Genomic DNA, 25,212 nt, shown 5'->3' on the forward strand with positions numbered 1-25,212 from the left:
TAATTCATCCACTTGACAGGTGTGGCATATCAAGAAGCTGATTAAACAGCATGATCATTACACAGGTGCACTTTCTGCTGTGGACAATAAAAGGCCACAGATGTCTGAAGTTTTGAGGGAGCGTATAATTGGCATGCCGACTGCAGGAATGTCCACCAGAGATGTTGCCAGAGAATTGAATGTTAATTTCTCTACCATAAGAGAGAAATCGTTAGAGAATTTGGAAGTACGTCAAACCTGCTTATCAACAGCAGACCATGTGTATGGGGTCGTGCGAGCAAGCGGTTTGCCGATGTGAACAGAGTGCCCTATGGTGGCAGTGGCGTTATGGTATAAGCTACAGACAACAAACAATTGCATTTTATCGACGGCAATTTGAATGCACAGAGATAACGTAACAAGATCCTGAGGCCCATTGTCGTGTCATTCATCCGCCGCCATCACCTCATGTTTCATTCAGCATGATACTGCACGGCCCCATGTTGCAAGGATCTGTACACATTTTCTGGAAGCTGAAAATGTCCCAGTTCCTCCATAGCCTGCACTCACCAGACATGTCACCCATTGAGCATGTTTGGAATGCTCTGGATCAACGTGTATGTCAGCGTGTTCCAGCTTCCGCCAACGTCCAGCAACTTTGCGCAGCCACTGAAGAGGAGTGGCACAACATTCCACAATCAACAGCCTGATCAACTCTATGTGAAGATGTGTTGCGCTGCATGAGGAAAATGGTGGTCACACCAAATACTGTCTGGTTTTCTGATCCACGCCCATACCGTTTCTTGAAGGCATCTGTGACCAACAGATGCAAATCTGTATTCCTAGTGAAATCCATAGGTTAGGGCCTAATTAACGTTTCCCAATATGAACTGTAGCTCAGTAAAATATTTGATATTGTTCCATGTTGCTTTTGTTTTTAATTCAGTAAACTTATTGAACATCTTTCTGGTTGATATCTTTCAAAAGTATAACAATTAGACCACTTTGCACACACATTTGAAGACATTTTTTAAATCAATAAATGTTTTTTCATGTTTTATTTTAGTATGTGAGTCAGTAGATTACCTTGGTTAAGTATTTTCTATACAGTATGCTTTTACAGAATCACCAATAACTAACTGTAATACTTTGGGTATGTGTGTTTGAAAATGTATTTATGTGTTAAAGCTATTTAAAAAATGGCAGTTATGAGAATTATGCTAGGATAATGTTATGGTTTGCTCAACATACCGTATTTAAAGTAAGAAAATTAGAACACCTCACCAATAGTCGTGAATCATAATCAGAGCTGATCCAGAAGTCAAATTTGTATGTGAGATTTGAGGAAAAAGCTGGTCCTGGCCCAACTCAGTTTTAGATCTGGCATCCAGATTCACGCGGGTTTTGGCCCGCTTCACGGATCCGGACCAGATGTTGCAATAGGTCCAGGCACGGATCTGGCGTGGATCCTTCTTGCTGTCTGGATAGCTAAGGTCTTTATGCCTGGCTTGAACCCATATCACGTGATTAGTCTAATTTACTGTTCAATCTCAGTTTTTCATCCTTTGTTTGTAGATTTCCACTTTTCTCAAATTCAGATAAACGTACATAAAACAACGTGGGCACTGCAGACACTACTAGCTCGCTAACTAGTTTGTGTCTCCAGAGACTTCTAGACAGGCTATTCAGGGCCATCACTAGTTACCACATAAAGCCCTCCCATTTCTGCAATTTCTCTTCTTAAAATTTGATTTTAAACCTAACCTTAACCACACAGCTAACATTTTATGCCTAACCTAGATAGTGTGTTGGTTCAAATCTAGTAAACTAGCTATGCTTTTGAGGCTTGTGTTGCAGATCTGCATAAAATATGGAGTCTGTGGTTCTGGGTCTGTTGCGTTTAATCTAACCTATTTTTATGCTAGGCCACCGTTATACATTTTATGCTATTCACACCTTCGTACAAAAATGTATGCAAGGGATGTTGATTTCAACAGTCAGTGACTCAAGCATTACAGCTTGAGACTGTTGAAATCCCCGTGACTTTTTAATCATTACTTTTTTTAATCACAGTCATTGTAAGGTCAAAAATCACTCCAATGTTGTATTTAAACACTAGTGAACAGGTTATTACCTTGTTTTTAAAGGAAGAAGATTTGACTCTAGACATACTACAAATACTGATCAGCAGCAAAAAAAAGCTGTATATTCGACATTGTTATCATATGTTCTTCAACTCAATCGACATTAGCATGAAATGCATACTGCATCACATCCTGAATTATTTAAACAAGCAATGGGTTCTTTGTCATTGTGACAAGCAAACCCTCTGCGCACGTACACACACACACACACACACACTCATACATACATGCTGATTCATTCAGCTACTCCTTCACCCTCCCTTTCCTGGCCCTATCTGCTGCTTTAGCTGTAGGGGGCGGGAGGCAGGCGTAACCAATCAAATCCAGTCGCTCTACATAAACCCCATTCACATCTGTGTTTCAGCTGTTCTTGTGCTGCACTGAGAATACTGATTCCTTCCACGCTGAATACAGGAATCCTCTCCTCTCACAACAGAGAATCCTAGGATTGATACTACAGCAGCTCTTTAAAGATGACACCCACTGTGACTCTCAACACCGGGGCCAGCATGCCTATCTTGGGCTTGGGGACATGGGGGGTAAGATAAAGCGTAATTTAGTTTCTTCTTAGGCATCTTGCATGGATAGCATTGATAATTGTTGAATTGGCAGTTAACTGCTTCTTTCTTTTGGCATGTATGTTCATGTTAAAATATGAGTCTTCTCATTTGCCACATATCCTGAGAGTTTTAATGAACTATGATGACCAAGATGAAGCATCTTATTTTTGCACTTATGTTTCACCGTCACACTTGGAATCGGGGGTTAGCCTATATTTGACTTTTTGACCTAACATAGGCCGTCTATTAATGATGATTATATTATACAGTATAATCAAATCTGTCCTGATTAGTATTTCTACAGTATTATGTAGCCTTTCTGACAGAGGCTCAAGTCAAGTGTGAGGTTACCACAATAGGCCCTCTGAATCCGTGTGCAGGCAGAAGCAGGCAAGGTAACGGAGGCAGTGAAAGCAGCAATCTCTGCAGGCTACAGACACATAGACGGAGCCTACTGTTACCAGAATGAGGACATGGTGGGGGTTGGCATTCACACCATGATTGGCCAGGGGGTGGTGAAGAGAGAGAGAGGAGCTTTTCATCGTCAGTAAGGTGCGTATGAGGACGATTATCCACTTGGTCACGGTGTCAAAAAAGGGGAAAACAAGATGCATTAGTCATGTTTGTAGATTTGACCATGGAGCCACTATGATTTCCCCCTAGACGCCAGGCAGACAAAGAGCTCGAAACGGGCTGAAGGCATCACATCACATGCTCTGTATAGCCACCAATGTCAAGCTAGTTCTATCATTTGTTCTGGGTGCTCTCTTACTCAACTGCCACACATCCCCATAACACTTCAAGAATTTGTCCATAGGCTAGTTTTGGCATTTAAATTGTATTTCAACATGCACCGCAGCAGTCTAATATGACGGTTTCTCCCAAATAGCTGTGGTGTACGCTCCATCAGAAGTCTATGGTGAAGGGAGCCTGTCAGAAGACTCTGAGTGACCTCAAGCTAGACTACCTGGACCTCTACCTAATACACTTCCCTATGTGCTTTCAGGTACTGTGTGTGTCTGTGTCACGAAAATGACTATCAGCTTTCAAACTATCCCTGATTTAAGAGTGAGAGGACTATTGTCCTGTAACTAGTTTGTTTGCCATTGCAGCCTGGAGAGAATCTATTTCCTTTTGGTGAAGACGGACAGGTAGCCGCAGGTGAAAGCAACTTCCTGGACACTTGGGAGGTAAGGAAAACAAAAAAAAATGGTATACTGTATTCCAAAACAAACATCCCCTAACACCAGCAAACGAGATTATACTACAAGACAATTTACAGTTTACTGAGCTTGACCTATTGAACAGGCTATGGAGGAGCTGGTGGATGCTGGTCTGGTCAAGGCTATCGGTGTCTCCAACTTTAACAAAGACCAGATTGAATCCATCCTAAACAAGCCAGGCCTCAAGTATAAACCTGCCAACAACCAGGTACTGTAGTCTTTGCTGATCAAGACAGACAAAACAAGTCAATACAGTTTTTAAGCAAGGCATTATTGCCCCAATCTCTGTATTACCAGCGCCTCTTCTTTATATTTGTCCCTTCAGATTGAATGCCACCCCTATCTGACCCAGGAGAAGCTGATCAACTACTGTCACTCTAAAGGCATCTCAGTGACAGCCTACAGCCCTCTGGGCTCCCCAGACAGACCAAGGTGAGATCTTATAAAAAGTGTGCTCTAATGTGTATACAGTCACTTTGGATTAAAAGGAAGGTTATAGAATGAAGCAGAAATGGACCTGTACACTGAAATGATCCAAAACGGGCATTGTATTTAATTGGTTATTGACAACCTTTCAATGCGTGTGTGCATTGTCAGACCCTACCCTTTCCCTACTTACAGATGTTTTTCAGGACCCACTCACCATTAAAAATGATGTGCGTTTGACTTCATGTCAACATAAAGAAGACTCAAATAAATGACATTTTCAACAGGGCGAAACCTGGTGAGCCGTCTCTGCTTGAGGACCCAAATTTAAAGACCATCGCTGATAAGCACAATAAGACTACAGCACAGGTATGAGAGAAGCATCAATAACCCCTACAAACGGTGAACTTTCTCCTAATTCTGCCTTTAGTGACATACTATAGCAAGATTTGATCCTGTATTTTAAGCCTTATCCAGAAATATTAAATTACACCAAAAATGAAAGCAATTGTCTGAGGATGGTGCTGGACCATCTGACATAAAAAGGGGACACCAATGAAAAAGCCAAATAATTTTTTTAAATAAATGTAAGTTAAAATCCAGGCATGTCACATGATTGCACCAAACGCAGGGCCCCTAGCTATAGGGAATACAAAGGGTATAACCAACCCGTCTTCTCAACCATACTTACTGCGGTCAAGATTCGTGAAATTCTACATTTAACAAAAGTTCATTCAAGTTGAGGTTAACGCAGCTGATCACTCTCCAAAGAATATTACATTAGCCTGAAATTGGATATGGGTCCCATGTGTAGCGTTTAAAGAAAATGGCTAGGGGTTAGAATGGGGGCAATCAATTGTTAGGGTTTTGGCTAGTGTTTTCCAAGACAAGTCTCTAAACATTAAGAATCATTGTTTTGAAACCGTGCCCTCGGGGCGTGGGTCCAACGCTCACATGGTAACAGCTACATTCTTTGTCTGGATAAAAGGTGTCTTGGTCTAGGGTCAATCAAGTGAACAATCAATGTTCTTATCCTCTCCACAGATCCTTATCCGCTTTCAAATCCAGAGGAATGTGATCGTCATTCCAAAGTCGGCTACGCCCTCCCGGATCAAGGAAAATTTTCAGGTATTTTTTTGACCATTATAACTGTAGATGGAGTTGGGTCGGTCAGAGGTTAAATCCCTGCCTCCTGACCTAGAGGTTCCTATCTTGTCTGTTTTCTACAGCTTTCACTGTCAAATATACAAAGAGCAGTGTTCTAAGTGTGGAAGAGCCATTGGCTCTGGTAAGAATCTTACCTCTGATGTACGGGGTTGTAGGTTCGATCCCAGGCTCAGCTCCTGAATGTGGTTGCGTTGACTATCTGGGATAGTTGGAAGGCTGTCAAAACTCATGGTGGTATATACCTGGGGTCGCCTCCTGTAAAAAGCAGTGATTATGGAGAAAAGCTCCTGGAAAAAGTAGGCACTTATAAATAAAAAAATATAGATATTAAAAACAGTGTCCATTCGGGAAGTATTCAGACCACTTCACTCTTTCCTCATTGTTACATTACATCCTTATTCTAAAATGGATTATATATATATTTTTTCCTCAATCTACACAATACCTCATGACAAAGCTGTGAAAGGAATGTAACAATTCCAATGTGTTCATTAACCAATTCAATCAAAACTACACACATTATAGTCAATATTATGATGATAAGATTCATACATCCATACAGTAACATAATAGTATTCTGTTTAGTTATAGTTCCAAGTTAAATGTATACATCATTTTAGTCATTATTCATAAAAATCAAATAACGAAAGCAAAAACTGGTTTGTACATTTTTGGCGAAAAAAAAAAACCCACAACTGAAGTATCACATTTACATAACTATTCAGACCCTTTAAAGCGGTACTTTGTTGAAGCAGTTTTGGCAGCGATTACAGCCTCGACTCTTCTTGGGTATGACGCTACATGCTTTGCACACCTGTATTTGGGGAGTTTCTCACATTCTTTTCTGCAGATCCTCAAGCGCTGTCGGGTTGGTTGGGGAGCGTCGCTGTACAGCTATTTTCAGGTCTCTCCAGAGATGTTCAATTGGGTTCAAGTCTGGGCTCTCACTAGGCCACTCAAGGACATTCAGAGACTTGTCCCGAAGCCACTCCTGAGTTGTCTTGGATGTGTGCTTAGGGTTGTTGTACTGTTGGAAAGTGAACATTCATCCCAGTCTGAGGTCCTGAGCAGGTTTTCATCAAGGATCTCTGTACTTTGCTCCGTTAATCTTTCCCCTCGAGCCTGACTAGTCTCCCAGGCCCGGTCGCTGAAAACATCCCCACAGCATGATGCTGTCACCACTGCTTCATCGTAGGGATGGTGCCAGGTTTCCTCCAGACATGAAGCTCTGTCAGAGTGACCATCTGGTTCTTGGGCACCTCCAGATGTGAAGCTCAGCATTCAGGCCAAAGAGTTCAATCTTGGTTTCAACAGAACAGAGAATCTTGTTTCTCATGGTCTGGGTCCTGATTGGTGGAGTGCTGCAGAGATGGGAGAACCTTCCAAAAGGACAACCATCTCCACAGAGTAACGCTGAAGCTCTGTCAGTGACCATCAGGTTCTCGGTCACCTCCCTGACCAAGGCCCTTCTCCCCCGATTGCTAAGTTTGGCTTGGGGCGGCCAGCTCTAGGAAGAGTCTTGGTGGATCCAAACTTCTTCCATTTAAGAATGATGAAGGCCACTGTGTTCTTGGGGACCTTCAATGCTGCAGAAATGTTTTGGTACCCCCTGTGCCTTGACACAATCCTGTCTCGGTGCTCTACGGACAATTCCTTCGACAACATGGCTCTGTTTTTGCTCTGACATGCACTGTCAACTGTGGGACCTTATATAGACAGGTGTGCGCCTTTCCAAATCATGTCCAATCATTTGAATTTACCACAGGTGGACTCCAATCAAGTTGTAGAAACATCTCAAGGATGATCAATGGAAATGGGATGCACCTGGGTAGTGGACAATTTGATACACACAGGAAACTGTTGAGCGTGAAAAACCTAGCAGCATTGCATTTCTTGACATACTCAAACCGGCGCCTGGCACCTACTACCATACCCCGTTCAAAGGCACTTAAATAGCGTCTTTCCCAGTCAACCTCTGAATGGGAAAGACAAAGTGACATCAGTAAGGATCATAGCTTTCACCTGGTCAGTCTGTCATGGAAAGAGCAGGTACTCCTAATGTTTTGTACACTGTGTATATGATAGAGTTAAAAAAACAAGAGATGAGTTTTGAACCTACATGCAAGGCAGGATTTAACCTGGAAGCCACGGAGACCTTCACACTTTTACCTCTTCATACAGTGCCTTGCGAAAGTATTCGGCCCCCTTGAACTTTGCGACCTTTTGCCACATTTCAGGCTTCAAACATAAAGATATAAAACTGTATTTTTTTGTGAAGAATCAACAACAAGTGGGACACAATCATGAAGTGGAACGACATTTATTGGATATTTCAAACTTTTTTAACAAATCAAAAACTGAAAAATTGGGCGTGCAAAATTATTCAGCCCCTTTACTTTCAGTGCAGCAAACTCTCTCCAGAAGTTCAGTGAGGATCTCTGAATGATCCAATGTTGACCTAAATGACTAATGATGATAAATACAATCCACCTGTGTGTAATCAAGTCTCCGTATAAATGCACCTGCACTGTGATAGTCTCAGAGGTCCGTTAAAAGCGCAGAGAACATCATGAAGAACAAGGAACACACCAGGCAGGTCCGAGATACTGTTGTGAAGAAGTTTAAAGCCGGATTTGGATACAAAAAGATTTCCCAAGCTTTAAACATCCCAAGGAGCACTGTGCAAGCGATAATATTGAAATGGAAGGAGTATCAGACCACTGCAAATCTACCAAGACCTGGCCGTCCCTCTAAACTTTCAGCTCATACAAGGAGAAGACTGATCAGAGATGCAGCCAAGAGGCCCATGATCACTCTGGATGAACTGCAGAGATCTACAGCTGAGGTGGGAGACTCTGTCCATAGGACAACAATCAGTTGTATATTGCACAAATCTGGCCTTTATGGAAGAGTGGCAAGAAGAAAGCCATTTCTTAAAGATATCCATAAAAAGTGTCGTTTAAAGTTTGCCACAAGCCACATGGGAGACACACCAAACATGTGGAAGAAGGTGCTCTGGTCAGATGAAACCAAAATTGAACTTTTTGGCAACAATGCAAAACGTTCTGTTTGGCGTAAAAGCAACACAGCTGAACACACCATCCCCACTGTCAAACATGGTGGTGGCAGCATCATGGTTTGGGCCTGCTTTTCTTCAGCAGGGACAGGGAAGATGGTTAAAATTGATGGGAAGATGGATGGAGCCAAATACAGGACCATTCTGGAAGAGAACCTGAAGGAGTCTGCAAAAGACCTGAGACTGGGACGGAGATTTGTCTTCCAACAAGACAATGATCCAAAACATAAAGCAAAATCTACAATGGAATGGTTCAAAAATAAACATATCCAGGTGTTAGAATGGCCAAGTCCAGACCTGAATCCAATCGAGAATCTGTGGAAAGAACTGAAAACTGCTGTTCACAAATGCTCTCCATCCAACCTCACTGAGCTCGAGCTGTTTTGCAAGGAGGAATGGGAAAAAATGTCAGTCTCTCGATGTGCAAAACTGATAGAGACATACCCCAAACGACTTACAGCTGTAATCGCAGCAAAAGGTGGCGCTACAAAGTATTAACTTAAGGGGGCTGAATAATTTTGCACGCCCAATTTTTCAGTTTTTGATTTGTTAAAAAAGTTTGAAATATCCAATAAATGTCGTTCCACTTCATGATTGTGTCCCACTTGTTGTTGATTCTTCACAAAAAAAGACAGTTTTATATCTTTATGTTTGAAGCCTGAAATGTGGCAAAAGGTCGCAAAGTTCAAGGGGGCCGAATACTTTCGCAAGGCACTGTATATTTAACAGTGGCAGAATTGTACACAAAAAAGAGAATGTGGCTTCAAATCACACAATCTTTTGGTTTCAAGCCACTGGTTCCTTCGCATGTCTACATTGTTATTTTGTCGCCTTCAAACAGGTGTTTGACTTCGAGCTGAATGACGAAGACATGAAAGACATCTTGAGTTTCAACAGGAACATGAGAGGATTTGCTATGAAATGGTGAGTTCCAGAGTTTCTAAGTGCTGACTTAACCCTCTTTACCTGTTCTTCCCTGACGTACCCTCCTCCTCACTGCAGGGGCAACAAGCACAAAGACTTCCCTCTGCATGCAGAATACTGAAACCTCCGTGTGGACACCCACATTCCTACACTGGGGACATACAGCGAGAAGTCCAGTAGTTGTACAGATTCAACCACTACTGTGACCTTGTTCATGAGGCAAACAGAATGTCAATGTGTAATGTAATAACTGCCAGATATTGTTGCCTTTACTTGTTCAGAGTTTAAACATGTACGTTTACCTACATGTTGGGAAGTGCCTTTGAAAGCATGGTGTCCTTGTGCTCCTTGTTGTTATATAAAATTATATTAATAATTCCTTAGACATTGATCTTTAGAGATATCTCAACCAATATGTTAACATTGACAACTTACACAGTAAAATTTGACTCATTCCAGAATTTCTTTATGTATTGCGACATGTTTAGATTCTAATCCTGAAATAAACTGCTACCTGACTAACTTGATATATTCATATGTATAATATAGAACACAATATTGAAGCAAAGAAAGCTATCATAAAAAAATAAAACTGTTCAAGGGAACTGGGAATTTCACAACAGTATCACACAAGTCAAAGTCTGTGACTAGGGGTTTTATCATCCTGTAAGGCAGGAGTGTGGATGATTCATTCTAGGTCAAAAGGCACCTATGACTAGGCATTTGAGGGAAAGAGTGTTCAACAAAATATCTTAATGCACTATTAGGATAAGCTATGTCTATATGGCAATGTTTCACCCTTTGGCCATTTTTAAAAACAAAACCGATGTAATACTGTACATCACATACAATGTGTGACATACCCAGCTCATCTGGTTGGACTGAATTCATGGTTATATGGCCTTTAGATGTGGAGGCTCATTGAAAAAGGTCAGACCATTAGACTCAAATCAAAAGAGACACAAACTGGGTCATGTGAGAAGCCACAAACTATTGTGCGTTAGCAGATCCAAGGCTCCAGATTTCCTACCAAACCAGTAACCAAACTCAAGCTTTTAATACTTCACTAATATCGATCCTATGTCATTGTTTCCATGATTGTTGAAAAATAATTACTATTGTGTATTAGGCTAGAAAGCAACAATATAGGTCAAAAGTGTATATGTCATGAGAAATACAATACTGCAACACACAGATACTAAATCAGTCTTTAATAGCTAGAAACTATCTCAAGGATGGCCATTTATGTACACAGTCTTAAAGGGAGAAATAAGAATGTATCAAAACGAGAACAGAGGCCAGACATCTCAAGCAAGCCACAACACCAGAAGTAACTTTGTGAATCCCCATTTCCCTAAAATTCGGCATTGAAGGGGTAGTCCTTGTGCTTCATGCTCCTGGGTGACAAAGAAAAACAAAGCACAATTCAGAGAGACAGTACAATTGTTCACATGTTCAAACATCAAATAAACACTTAAGTATGTAGAAAAAGGAGGAAGGCAAGCGCTGCTAAGGTACAAAATAGTAGGTTTTGGTAGACAGAAGGTGCTCTTTGGTAAAAGGGGGAAATTGGTCATCAAAAAGAAAGGAGGAACCAAGGCACTCTTCATATAATTAGTTAAAATGTCTTATTTATATGGAATGCTCAATGGAAACAAAGTTTAAAAACTGTTGGGGAATAATCAGAATTAGTTGGGTAACATAGATAAGATGTTTTATTTTCATTATATGTTTGTGAGTTACTTCTCATCAGAATGTCTATTTTTGTATAATACTGTTCGCCATTTGCAGTCATCTGTTCTCTGTCAGGACTAAGTTACTTGGGCCGCAGAGAGGGGAGAGGTCAAGCGTGTATCTCTTGGCTCCACAATGTCTGTGTGCCAGTCAGTGTGTCTCTGTGATCTTGTCAAGATAGGATGGATTTGATATATGGCTGTTGATATGGAGGATTTGTTTATGGTTCTGAGAGCGAGAAAATAACATAGTTTAGGAGACAAAGCTGAACGATCATTTATGGCCAATGCTGTCTGGCTATGTGTGTCTTTGCTATAAAGGATCTCAGTTGCAATGTGTAAGGGACTCTCAGAGAATTCATTGATAGACACTGAATTGATCTGAGAGTCACAGGGTTGTGATGGAGCTCATATAATTAAAGATGGACTGATGATAACTCTGACTTGTGTGTGGTTTGCTCTCATGATTTGGTAAATACAGGAAATTTCCACGACAAAACTCAGATGCGTTTCGGGTGCATAGCCTTCGTCAGGGAGTACACCAAGTATATTTACATTCAAAGAAAAGTAACACCGTAATAAACATAGCTGTCATCACATTCAAATGACGATTTGACTGAAATTCGGGGGGGGGGGGGGGGGGGGGGGGGGTGGGGGGGGGGGGGGGGCTTTATAATACTTATTTAAACAGTTTGAGCCTCTGCAGAGTGTGTATGCTGTAAAATACAGTACATGGGTCAAACTAAACCAAGTAGAGTCTCACCCTATCACTGGGCAGAATCTCCAGTTCCTGTTGAAGCCCAGAATGCTCTTCATTTCCTCGTCGCTCAACACAAAGTCAAACACCTGCATGTTTCAAAAAGACAAAAAATGACTCCAAAGCGACACGTGTGAACTAAAAATCAGATGACACACCTCTTCAAATAAATGGAGAATTTATGGGAGCGAATACCTTGAAATTCTCCTGGATACGTGTGGGGGTGATAGACTTGGGAATCACAATCGTGTTCCGTTGAATATGGAAGCGGATCAGGACCTGAAGTGAGGATGACAGAGAGAGGAAAGCGGACATGTAAATGTGATCCCAGGATAAAGAAAATATCAGTGAGGTTCGGGGTCGGCTCAATAGTGTGAAAAGGCTATTAGAGTACAGTACCTGGGCAGAGGTCTTCTTGTGCTTCTCAGCGATGGCCTTGATGTTGGGATCATCCAGCAGAGAAGGCTCCTCTGGTTTGGCCCTGTTATTGACACAGTGTTACAATCTTTTCACAGGGAGAACTGTAAAATGGCTTCGTATGTTCATCATTCATGTACTAGGTGAATGTACACCGAGCATACCAAACGTTAGGAACACATTCCTAATATTGAGTCGCAATATTGGATTTAACAAGTGACATCAATAAGGGATCATAGCTTTCACCTGGTCAGCCTATGTCATGGAGCAGGGGTTCTTAATGTTTTGTATACTCAAGAGTATATCTCTTAGGTATTATTAGTTGAAGTATATACACTCACCATGGTCTGTCTGGGGAACCCAGGGGGCTGTAGGCTGTCACAGAGATGCCCTTAGAGTGACAGTAGTTGATCAACTTCTCCTGGTTCAGATAAGGGTGGCATTCAACCTGGCGGCATAAATCATTTGTGAGGTTATTCACTTCACACGCAGTTCTTATACATGGGATGTATTGTAGAATTAGTGGGGTGGTATTTTACGTTGATAAACATACATAATTAAATTATAAGGTAGATTACAAATAAATAACATTTATTTGAATTAAGACACATTGTGCATTACTGTCAAAATAAGCCCCATGAAGTTTTGCTGTTTATTCCAGAAGCCTGGGAAGTTGTTCAGTGTGGTGACAATAGAAAGCACAAGAGGGTATGTCCACTCAAATAATCAGATTGATATGTACCCGTTAATCAAGATGTCTATTGGGATAGATGTGCCTGGAAAACAGCAGGAATATAAAGGTCACCAAAGCATTGCTGCCTTGCCTCAGGGAAAGAGGCTGACTATAAGGCACTAAACTGGCCTTTATCTGACCGAGCTGTCACTGTGAATAAGACAATAGGGCAGGGATGTTGACAATGAGGCCTCTGCCCTTTGAGGGAGGGTTTAAAACAAGCGTTGGGTGCTCAGTGTCCTGAAAAGTCTCATTTAGAAGAAGGTTGAGGGATACAAGATACAATTAGGAATGTAGGGCCAGCATTGTGTGCTTCACAATGTATTGTGTTGATCCCAGGCTTGTGAGCTTTTTGAGTGACTATCACTATCAGTAAATACTCATTCAGTAAACACTCATTCAGTAATGAACGTCAGTACCTGGTTGTTGGCAGGTTTATACTTGAGGCCTGGCTTGTTTAGGATGGATTCAATCTGGTCTTTGTTAAAGTTGGAGACACCGATAGCCTTGACCAGACCAGCATCCACCAGCTCTTCCATACCCTAGTATACGACAACATCAGATCAGACACAGGTCAATATGGCATCCCCAATTTGTGATAGATTACAATAAACTCAGGGTTGTATTCATTAGGGCACACAACAGAAAACAAAAATGTGCATTTCTTATTGGACCGGGTAGTCCCCGTTTCAGTCCGTTTGGTGTCTAATGAATATAACCCAGTTTATGTGATGTTCAATTGAAGAAAACTGTACACTGTCCTATAGTGTCTTAGAGGACGCGTTCTCTCTCACTGGCTCACCTCCCATGTCTCCAGGAAGTTGGAGCCATCATCGATATAATTTCCATTGCTGTCAGTAGGGAAGAGTGCTTCTCCAGGCTGCGCAACAAACGATAGTAGTAAAACAATTATAAAAGTCACAAGACACTCCTCTTACATCACCATGAACCAGGGTTATTCAAATCTAGACTTTGAAGCCAGTTCTACTGCTGATTATCATTCTTCCTCTCTTATCAGGGACGGATTTAGACCTGGGACATTATCAGGTAGAACAGCAGCACTCCCATACCTCCAGGCTTGGATTTGAATGCCCCCGTCATAAACCAATGATGGAACCTCCTTGAGCAAAAAAAGCTACAAGTGAGATAGTGTTAAAATGGTATTAGTCTCACCTGAAAGCCCATGGGCCAGTGCATCAGGTAAAGATCCAGGTAGTCTAGCTTGAGATCACTGAGAGTCTTCTGACAGCCTTCTTTCACCATAGACTTCCCATGGAATGTGCACCACAGCTGAAAAGAGAGCAAGCTTGAGTTGCGTAACTTCGAACCAATTTCCTCAATTCAATCTAAACAACAGATTCACTAGCCAAGATTTGATCACTTCAATCATATAGCCTTGATATCAAGTGTGTTATTTTAAGTAGCATATTAAAAGAGCGATTCAACTTCTCACTGCAATGTCAGTGTTACAAACTTGAGACCAGAGATGACTGTCCTGCAGTGACATTGTATCTCACCTTGCTGACCACGAACAGCTGCTCTCTCTTCACCACCCCCTCCTTGACCATGGCATGAATGCCCTCTCCCACCTCGGTCTCGTTCTGGTAGATGAAGGCCCCATCGATATGCCTATAGCCTGCAGCTATGGCCGCCTTCACCGCATCAGTTACTTTACCTGGAGGGGACTGGTACAGAGGAGGGAGCAAGATCTTTAGTAGGCAATCGGCAGTTGAAGGTATGCTTAGGACGCTAAAGGTGCGTTACGGGTACGGAGGTGGTATGACATCATCAGGGACAACATTCCCTTCTGGGATGGGGGAGGCGTTCCCCGGAGGGATATTGGAAAGATAATTGGAGATCTACTTAGTCAGTTGCAGCTACGATATGTTTAGCAGTGCATGTAGTATGGTACAGCTACATGGATAGATGTCAGGCATTGATTCTGGTAGTATTAGCAAGTATGGATCAATTCAGGGGGTCAAGCAGCTTGATCATCATGGTACTTTTTGGTAGTAAAGTTTACAGGCATATATTATGGTAAGTATAATTGAATTACAGTACAGTAAATGGTGAAATAAGTATAGTTAGCTGTAATTGTAATGGCTTAGCAGATTTTTAAAAAGCATTATCAGTCTTTACCTGGCTAAAAGAGAATGAATATAAGATCTATTGTTTACAGGAAACACATTCTACAACTACAGACGGAGGTTGTGTGGAAAAGGGACAGGGAGGAAGAAATATTTTTGTCATGGGCAAAGAAACTCAAAAGGGGTGATGATATTTAACTAAAAATGATTTCGATCCGAATGTGCAAACTGTCCAAACAGATCCGCAAACAAAAGGTGGATCCTTTTAAATGCGCTATTGGACGATAAACAGATCTGGCTCATTAATCTATACGATCCAAATAATGATGATCCACACTTCTTAGAAAATATTTATAACAATCTATCGATCTCACAAGCAACAAAATATCCTATTATGGTGGGAGATAACACAGTTAAGTAACTTCAATGGACCGGAAAGGAAATCCCACCCTCGTGCACTTAAGAAGACCACGACTATCATGGACACAGCTAGTCGATATACGGAGGCTTAAAAACCCCGACCTACTGAGATATACATGGAGGAGGCTACATCTAGTCGTCTTGACTACTTTCTTGTGTCCTTCTCGCTGGAAAAACTCCAGGGTTGATGGCACAACTCAATTTTGTTGTTCCCTCTAATATTTTTCGGCACTGAGCAAATTCCAGGTCTGCTGAGCGCAAACTTGAACCCTGTGATATTTCTGTGCAACTTCCGGTGCATGTTCACTGTGAACACTGAGGCTGCAACCACTTTAATTTACTATTTTAACAGTGGCCAAGTTGGCTATTTGATCATAATGTAGGCCTACCAGAGTGGCCTACCATAACAAACAATGGAGGGAATGAATCACATAACATTTTGAAATGGAAATACATGTTCATCATTCAGCCTACAGTAGCAGCCAATGTGTGGTGTTCAATGTAAGCCTACGTTCCATGACTTTGAAAAAAACAAAAAACATGCAGGGCTTGACATTAAAACCTGTTTATACACTTGTCCTTCAGACAAGGTGACTGAACATTATTGTGTCATTATAATTCCCATGCCATTATTACAGAGAATCAGACACATTATGCTACCCTCTGTCTATTAGCTACTTAGCTTATTCAAGCCTGTCTCAAAATACAACACTGCCCCTTTAAGACAAAAAAAAAAACTCTTTATCGGACTCGCTTTTCAAAGATGTCTAGAAATGTACACGCTTTGCGCTCTTATAGGAAGCAATCACTTCCCTATTGCGGTCTAGAAATGTACACGTTTTGTGCTTTTGTAGAACACAATCACTTCCTTATTGCGGACTACAAATTAGCTATGACTGGGCTATTTACTCACTAATTGGCGCTCCGGTCCGGCCTGACTACAAATTAGCTATAACTGGGCTATTTACTTACTAATTGGCGCTCCGGTCCGGCCTGAGTCGTGCCTGTCAATGCAACAAATTACTACACCAATGCGCTCTGCCTACAACAACATCTCTTGCATAGTTTGTTTTGTTTCGGTATGTTGCAATGAAAGTAGCTAAAATTGTGTTGATTTGATCACAATTCCCATAGTAAAAGGGAAACATTGATAGTGTTAACTAAATGGGGAAAACTCTAGAAAGTTGAGCAAAGTTCAATCTTCAGTCTCATTGAGGATCTAAATGATTAACGCTGCAAATGGTTTGTGTGTCAGAGGGCCAGGGGTCAGTATGTTATATCTGGAGTATTTCTTATGTCTTATCCATTGTCCTTTGTGAATTTAAGTACGCTCCCTCTAATTCTCTCTCCCCCTCTTGGAGGACCTGAGCCCTGGGACTAGAGGTCGACCAATTAATCGGAATGGGCGATTAATTAGGGCCGATTTCAAGTTTTCATAACAATCGGAAATCTGTATTTTTGGACACCGATTTGACCGATTGTTGTTGTTTTTTTTACACCTTTATTTAACTAGGCAAGTCAGTTAAGAACACATTCTTATTTTCAATGACGGCCTAGGAACAGTGGGTTAACTGCCTCCTTCAGCGCCAGAACGACAGATTTTCACCTTGTCAGCTCGGGGAATCCAATCTTGCAACCTTACAGTTAACTAGTCCAACGCAATAATGACCTGCCCCTTGTTGCACTCCAAGGAGACTTATTTATTTTATTTCACCTTTATTTAACCAGGTAGGCTAGTTGAGAACAAGTTCTCATTTACAACTGCGACCTGGCCAAGATAAAGCACAGCAGTGTGAACAGACAACAACACAGAGTTACACATGGAGTAAACAATAAACAAGTCAATAACACAGTAGAAAAAAAGTCTATATACATTGTGTGCAAAAGGCAGGAGGAGGTAGGCAATAAATAGGCCATTGGAGACTGCCTGTTACGCGAATGCAGTAAGCCAAGGTAAATTGCTAGCTAGCATTAAACTTATCTTATAAAAACAATCAATCATAATCACTAGTTAACTACACATGGTTGATGATATTACTGTTATATAAATATTCATACACATAGCTCATATAAACAAAGACATTCCGTAGTAAGAACACATACACCCAGCCATAAGACTGACCCCCTCTTCCTTATATAACCACACATCTCATCTCCCTCTAACTGGCCGGTCCCAAGAGCAAAGAACTTTTGCTGTGCACCAATGGGGCCCGCTCTGGCTAGAGCAAGGCCCGCCTCCAACCCTCCGACCAGTCAAGAAGACCGAAACGACAAGACTCCACCTACTTTATTCTATGTATAAAAATGTATGTAACCATTGTATAGGCCTCTTTTTCACCTGGCTCTTTGCCGAGTTATGTGAACTAGGTCCGTGCACGTAAAACTGCGGGACAAGATATCTCTGACTCATTAAAACTGTCTTTTGTTACAACTGAAATCCACTCTGTCCAGCGTCCGTGATTTGGTCTCAACTCTCCAGTATTTGAACACTAACATTACTAGATGTTATCTAGCAAGTCCTGTGTTGAGTATAATCTGACTGAGCATACAAGTATCTAAGTATTTGACTGAGCAGTGGTAGACAGAAGCAGGCCCTTAAGCATTCATTCAAACAGCACTTTCGTGCGTTTTGCCAGCAGCTCTTCGTTGTGCGTCAAGCATTGCGCTGTTTATGACTTCAAGCCTGTCCCAGGCCTGCCGTTTTCAACTCTCCCTACTGCACCTGCTATTTCAACCTCTGAATGCTTGGCTATGAAAAGCCAACTGACATTTACTCCTGAGGTGCTGACCTGTTGCACCCTCTACAACCACTGTAATTATTACTTGACCCTGCTGGTCATCTATGAACATTTGAACATCTTGGCCATGTACTGTTATAATCTCAACCTGGCACAGCCAGAAGAGGACTGGCCACCCCTCAGAGCCTGGTTCCTCTCTAGGTTTCTTCCTAGGTTCCTGCCTTTCTAGAGTTTTTCCTAGCCACCGTGCTTCTTCTACATCTGCATTGCTTGCTGTTTGGAGTTTTAGGCTGGGTTTCTGTATAGCACTTTGTGACATCGGCTGATGTATTTGATTGATTGATTGATTCTCTAGCCTCTCTGGACTAAAACCTAATTATGAAAACTTATTGGATTGGATCATTAAAAGACAACTTTACCCTGTAGTTTACCAATAAAATAGTCCGATGGTGAAGTAGACAAAAATAAATAAACTCACTACAACAAATTTTGTTAGAAAGTTAGCAAAAATAAACGACATCTTGCAACCATGGAGAGGTAAATACCTGTCTATTTATGGAAAAATCACACTTTACACTTTAGTGATATCACAGTTTAGTATGACGCTGCCTACTTATATTTATATAATGAATACGAGTTTGGGGGGGGGGGGGGGGGGGGGCTAAAATGATTCAATATTAAAGAATTAAACCTCTCAATAAAAGCTTCAGACATACAAAAGTTATACTTAAAGGTCATGAATAGTAAAAAAATCATGTTTTTCATGAAAGTGGATGATATTTGAAGGAAACCAGAGCAAAGAATGATGACCAAAGTATGAAAAATGATCATAAAGTTACTGGTCCCCTCCCCCATGTCAAACACTTGGACAAATATACCAGTTTCATTTGAAAACCAAAACGTTGACAGCAGTGCCATACAGATTGCAAAATAGCTGGGAAGAGATTTGAGATGTTCCGAGTACTTGCCCCATGGTTTATGAACTGATACACAAAACGACGCTCGATTCAAATTCAATTATTATACAAAATTCTTGCCACCAACATAATGCTATGTATATGGGGCAAATAACCATCTCAGCTCTGCAGATTTTGGTCACAGGTTCAGGAGTGGCTGACAAATCATAAGAGGGTGGTTTACCGAGATACAGTCGGTGGAATGGGCAGAGAGCAGCTGAAGGGTGGGTTCAAAAGCCTATGATCTATACATGTTATGACTGAAAATAATATACACAGTGCATTCCGGAAGGTATTCAAACCCCTTGACTTTTTCCACATTTTGTTATATTACAGCCTTATTGAACAAAAAATGTCCTTATCAAGCTACACACAATACCCCATAATGATAAAACAAACTAAAAACAGAAATACCTTATTTACATAAGTATTCAAACCATTTGCTTTGAGACTCGAAATTGAGCTCAGGTGCATCCTGTTTCCATTGGCCATCCTTGAGGATGTTTCTACAACTTGGAGTTCACATGTGATCAATTCAATTGATTGGACATAATTTTGAAAAGACACACACCTGTCTATATAAGTCCCACTGTTGACAGTGCATGTCAGAGCAAAACCCGGGCCATGATGTTGAAGGAATTGTCCGTAGAGCGCCGAGACAGGATTCTGTCGGGGCACAGATCTGGGGAAGGGTAGCAACAACAATTCTGCAGCATTGAAGGTCCCCAAGAGCACAGTGGCCTCCATCATTCCTAAATGGTAGAAGTTTGGAACCACCAAGACTCTACCTAGAGCCGGATGCCACTCCTCAGTAAAAGGCACATGACAGTCCGCTTGGGAGTTTGCCAAAAGGCACACACCTAAAGGCCTCAGACCATGAGAAACAAGATTCTCTGGTCTAATCTCTTTGGCCTGAATGCCAACCAACCATCACGTCTGGAGGGAACCTGGCACCATCCCCACGGTGAAGCATGGTGGTGGCAGCAACATGCTGTGGGGATGTTTTTCAGGGACTGAGAGACTAGTCAGGATCAAGGGCAAGATGAATGGAGAAAAGTACTGAGAGATCTTTGATGAAAATGAGTGCTCAGGACCTCAGACTAGGGCGAAGGGTCACCTTCCAACAGGACAACGACCCTAAGCACACAGCCAAGACAACGCAGGAGTGGCCCAGCCAGAGCCCAGACTTGAACCTGATCAAACATCTCTGGAGACCTGAAAATAGCTGTGCAGCGACGCTCCCCATCCAACCTGACAGAACTTGAGAGGATCTGCAGAGAAGAGTGAGAGAAACTCCCCAAATACAGATGTGCCAAGCTTGTAGTGTCATACCCAAGAAGAGGGGATGGTGGATGGTCCAATAATAACAAGTATTCAGTCGCCTGCAAATGTATGGATTTGTGGATTCAAATGTATACAGACTTGATCACAAAATATGAAACAAAAGGCATGTGTGACTTTTATAGATGCATCTGAGGAAATGGGTGCAGCCTTTCAACCACAAATCACAGGACCACAGCTACGAAAAGCTTTGTGACAGAAACTACGGGGCCTATTGCCTATTCCTAAAAACGAAAGAGTTCACACAATATCTTGACAATATATATCGAACAAATGGCATTGCTCGTTTTCTGGAATTACAGCTGGCTCCCAGTTATGCTTATTGTCAAGAACGTGCTAGAGAGAAAAGTAACTGACAATATATTATAATTACATTGATAACGGAAGAGAGAAAGATACGTATTCATTTGGCATAAATACATGCCATTGTGTAACGTCCAAAGTAGCTAACGAGCTCAAAGACCAAGAACTCAAAAAGTTGGCGCTAGCTACTAGTAACATAGATAGCTTTCTTGGCAAACTACAGGTAAAAAGGATTACTTGCAATTTAGAACGAACCTTCCACGTCCCGAGACCGAGAATGGGCATTTCTGCACCGGTGTTCAATTTCACGGATGTTGCCATCGTCCTCTTTGCTACAAAATACACCTTTTAGATACTTCGTTGCAATTTCAGACGGTGCTTGTCCAACCTCAAGTACGGCGCAAAGTCCTATTGCTAGATTGTTTATGTCTGGAATTATATGTTGCTAAACATATTGGACAACAGCGCCACCGTCATTCTCTTTATTAATGAGTCGCGTCATACAGGCAACTTTGACATAAACCTGCAGATGGATTTGAAATGTTTACAGAATGCGAATGACTTCTTCATAAAAACAGAATCCTGAACCAAAATAGTTTATTAATAGTATTGTCACAAATTGAATAATCATTGCTCCCCCCCTCACACATTGACCTTGAATTCTACATTTGCATCCTATCAATTTGTTTCTGACACTTCATCAAAAACGTTTGCTTCACCTCAAGCATTATGGGTAACAAGCACTAGAGGGAGACATTACCACACCGTTCAGTTGGCAATCAAACGCTTAAAGGGGTAATCAGCAATTGTTGCGATATTTTTTACTTTGAAATTCATATACCCATTGATTCTTGAATAATATAACTTATAGACTTCTGAGCTTAGTTCAATTGTCTTACCGCACCAGAACCCAAAATATAAGCTTGTTTTACTCTTTTGTTTGGTAACACTGTATTGCCTAAAAACACTATGATCTTATGGATGGTCTGTCCTTGCATCCATAGCTCTGTCGATTAATTTGGGAGCATTGACATTTCTCTAGCCCCAATACCTAAGCTATTTACCAATTCAGGGGCGGTGTAACCACTTTGTTATTGTTAGAACAACAGATTGCACCTTTAACTGGCATATTATGGCTCCTACACCATGCGATACTGAAAAACTGAAATTACGCATTTAGTGATACATGCATGAAGTCAAAAGGTTAAATTCTAACTGAAATAGCTGAAATAAAAAATCCCAGAAATGTTCCAAATGCACAAAAAGCTTATTTCTCTGCAAATTTTTGCACAAATTTGTTTACGTCCCTGTTAATGAGAATTTCTCTTTTGCCAGGATCTCCACATCTCCGGCTTCTTCACCTGCGGGATCATCTGAAACCAGCCACCCGGATAGCTGATGAAACTGAGTTTTCACAACCAAAGAATTTCTGCACAAACTGTCAGAAACCATTTCAGGGAAGCTCATCTGCATGCTCGTCGTCCTCACCAGGGCCTTGACCTCACTGCAGTTGGGCATTGAAACCGACTTCAGTGAGAAAATGCTCACCTTCGATGGCCACTGGCACGCTTAAGAAGTGTGCTCTTCACAGATGAATCCCGGTTTCAAGTGTACTGGGCAGATGGCAAGCAGTGGAGGTTCTAGCTTGTATGGCTCCCTGGGCGAACCCCCCCCCCCCCCCCCCCCCTTTATAGCGCCCCCCCAACAAACAAAAAAAGCACAATTTTGCACTATTTGTAATTTTTATTCAGACATTTGGAAACACACAAATAATTCATCATAACATTTAAAACTATATAAATATAAAAATGTATACAAAAATAAAACTCATAAATATCAAAAAGAAGTAACAAAGATAAATATAAACAAATTGTAGTATATAAATACAAAATAAAAAAGAGAATTGAATTATTACACTATTACACCATTGCTAACAAAAAACACAAATAAAACTAAATTGCACAAATCCTTTATCACACAAATAGAATAACACACTTATAAAGAAGAGAACCTGATTATTACACTATTGCACTTCAAACAAGAAACACACAAACTAAATTGCACAACTGCCATCTACACGTAAACCCTGAACATTCCTGCCTTCATCAATTACATCATCATAAGAAATCTGCCCAGCGATTGCATAGTTAATACTGATGACAGAAAGGCCACTAAGGCGTTCCTGTGACATGGTGGACCTCAGGTAGGATTTCATGAGCTTCAGCTTTAAAAAGCTCTTCAGCTTTAAAAAGCTCTTCAGCTACGGTCACTGGAAGAGTAAGACAAATTCTGAGAGCAGTCCACAAATTTGGATACATATCTAAGAGCTCCCTTTCGTGCATAAATATCATCAGCTCAAGCAGGGTCATGGTCTTCGATGGCAAGTCAGGCAAGTTCTTCAGTTCCTGTGCAAGCTCTCTGCCATCCAAGTCTGAGTGTTCTTTATAGTGCAGTGTCATACTAAGGGATTCGCATTGTTGTGTCAGCTCCTCATTTGAGAGACTTTGGAAGGTTGACAGCACTCCAAACTTCTCTCCCACACTTCCTGAAGGGCTGAGGTTGCAGAATCAACAAAGACATTGAAAAAATGTCACCTCCAGCTTCTTCAGGGCATCACTCAAAGGCTCATAAAAGGATTTGTATGAAAAGTGCCTGCTTTGTGGACCTCAGACTTTTCTGTTGTAGAACGGCCTCTACATTCATACCGTCGCAAACATCCTTGGCTAACATTTGTGCGGTCATAAAGCCTGTTGCCCTGTAGTTGCTGAGACCTCGCTCTGTCTTTCTGAGAAGACTGACTGCAACAGCCACATGCATACTGGTAGACTGCATCAGCTTGCTTACATGTTGGATCTGGCTCCAGATGTCACACCACACCACTGTACAGATGCTGAAGCGGTATGATCCCACCTCCTCTGACAAGGACTGGGCCTCAATCTTTATCACAGGGTCTTTGGTTTGATCACTCACCTCAATCAGTGCCTCTCTCACCGCTGCTGCCTGATACCTCAGTGGCTCGACACTCTTAACTTTACTCTCCCACCTTGTCTCAGTCCACATCTCCACATGTTTTTTTCGGGATGGCCCATCGCTGTGTGGAGGCTGAGAACAGGGTGTACAGTTTGTGTAAGATGCCAAAGTATAGAATGATAGAGAATAATTTTGCCAGCTTCATGTCACTCACCAGGATTGAAATTACCTCAAGAAATCGATGAGTTCATTCTGTATTTGGTGGCCAAAGTAGTTGGTGGTGTGACTCGAGGTCCCTTTTTAGACACGGTTGAGGTGCTCTTTCATGACTGGATCAAATTGTGCCAGCAGTTCAACCTCTTTGAGGAAATTTCCATTTGATGGAGAGTACAGCATTTCTGTTTGTCCCCTTAGTGCCAGATGTGCTATTTGATAGATTCCCCCGCTCCCCCTTACCTCGGGCTTCCAGTGGGGAGACCTGAGGTCAACCTACCATCGCCCCCCTCCCCATCTCGTACTTCTGAGTGGGAGACCTTCCCAGGTAGTAGCCTGCCTAGCTCACAAACTAAAATCAGGGCGCCCACTCCGACAAGGTTAATTGACCCACAGTCCCACACGGTGATGTGCAAGTGAGCGATAGAAAACCAAAAACCAAAAATGTTTGTTTGGCCGCCCCCAGCAAGATGGTGCCCTGGGTGGCTGCCCATGTTACCCATACCTAAATCCGCTACTGGATGGCAGACAGCGTGTTTGGCGTTGTGTCGGCGAGCGGTTTGTCGATGTCAGCTTTGTTAACAGAGTGCCCCGTGGTGATGGTGGGGTTATGATATGGGCAGGCATAAGCTCCAGACAACGAACACAATTGCATTTTATGGATGGCAAATTGAATGCACAAAGATACCGTGATGAAATCCTGAGGCCCATTGTTGTGCCAATCATCTGCCGCCATCACCTCACGTTTCAGCATGGTAATGCACAGCTCCACGTAGTAAGGATCTGTACAAAATTTATGGAAGCTGAAAATGTCCCAGTTCTTCCACGGCCTGCATACTCACCAGACATGTCACCCATTGAGCATGTTTGGGATGCTCTGGATTGACGTGTACGACAGCGTGTTCCAGTTCCAGACAATATTCAGGAACTTTGCACAGCCATTGAAGAGGAGTGGGACAACATTCCACAGGCCACAATCAACAGCCTGATCAACTCTATGCGAAGGAGATGTGAACGCGGGAACGTTGCTTTTAAATTTTTAACC

At 41.8% G+C, this 25,212-nt stretch overlaps 1 protein-coding gene and 1 pseudogene across 1 annotated transcript; one reads left to right on the forward strand and one right to left on the reverse strand.

Moving 5' to 3' along the window:
* The first annotated feature begins 2,467 nt into the window (after positions 1 to 2,467).
* On the forward strand, positions 2,468 to 10,213 carry LOC110500233 (annotated as a pseudogene).
* A 484-nt stretch (positions 10,214 to 10,697) lies between these two features.
* Positions 10,698 to 21,464, reverse strand: LOC110500234 (aldo-keto reductase family 1 member B1). Its single transcript, XM_021577478.2, has 10 exons — positions 21,240 to 21,464; positions 14,657 to 14,824; positions 14,313 to 14,429; positions 13,942 to 14,019; positions 13,559 to 13,681; positions 12,748 to 12,854; positions 12,389 to 12,470; positions 12,185 to 12,268; positions 11,996 to 12,078; positions 10,698 to 10,896 (listed from the first exon to the last, which is right to left on the reverse strand). The coding sequence occupies exons 1-10, from the start codon at positions 21,303 to 21,305 to the stop codon at positions 10,854 to 10,856; spliced, it is 951 nt and encodes a 316-aa protein (XP_021433153.2). The 5' UTR covers positions 21,306 to 21,464; the 3' UTR covers positions 10,698 to 10,853.
* Positions 21,465 to 25,212: the final 3,748 nt, after the last annotated feature.

Source organism: Oncorhynchus mykiss, chromosome 21, assembly GCF_013265735.2.
Source record: "Oncorhynchus mykiss isolate Arlee chromosome 21, USDA_OmykA_1.1, whole genome shotgun sequence".
NCBI classification, from domain to species: Eukaryota; Metazoa; Chordata; class Actinopteri; order Salmoniformes; family Salmonidae; genus Oncorhynchus; species Oncorhynchus mykiss.

Excerpts from the sequence above, each read along its gene's own strand:
- LOC110500234 (XM_021577478.2), bottom strand. The coding sequence starts at position 21,305 with ATGGCAACATCCGTGAAATTGAACACCGGTGCAGAAATGCCCATTCTC. Across the intron at positions 14,020-14,312 it reads ACTGGCCCATGGGCTTTCAG|CCTGGAGAAGCACTCTTCCC; the intron begins GTGAGACTAATA and ends TTTGTTGCGCAG. Across the intron at positions 12,855-13,558 it reads ATAAACCTGCCAACAACCAG|GTTGAATGCCACCCTTATCT; the intron begins GTACTGACGTTC and ends TTATGCCGCCAG.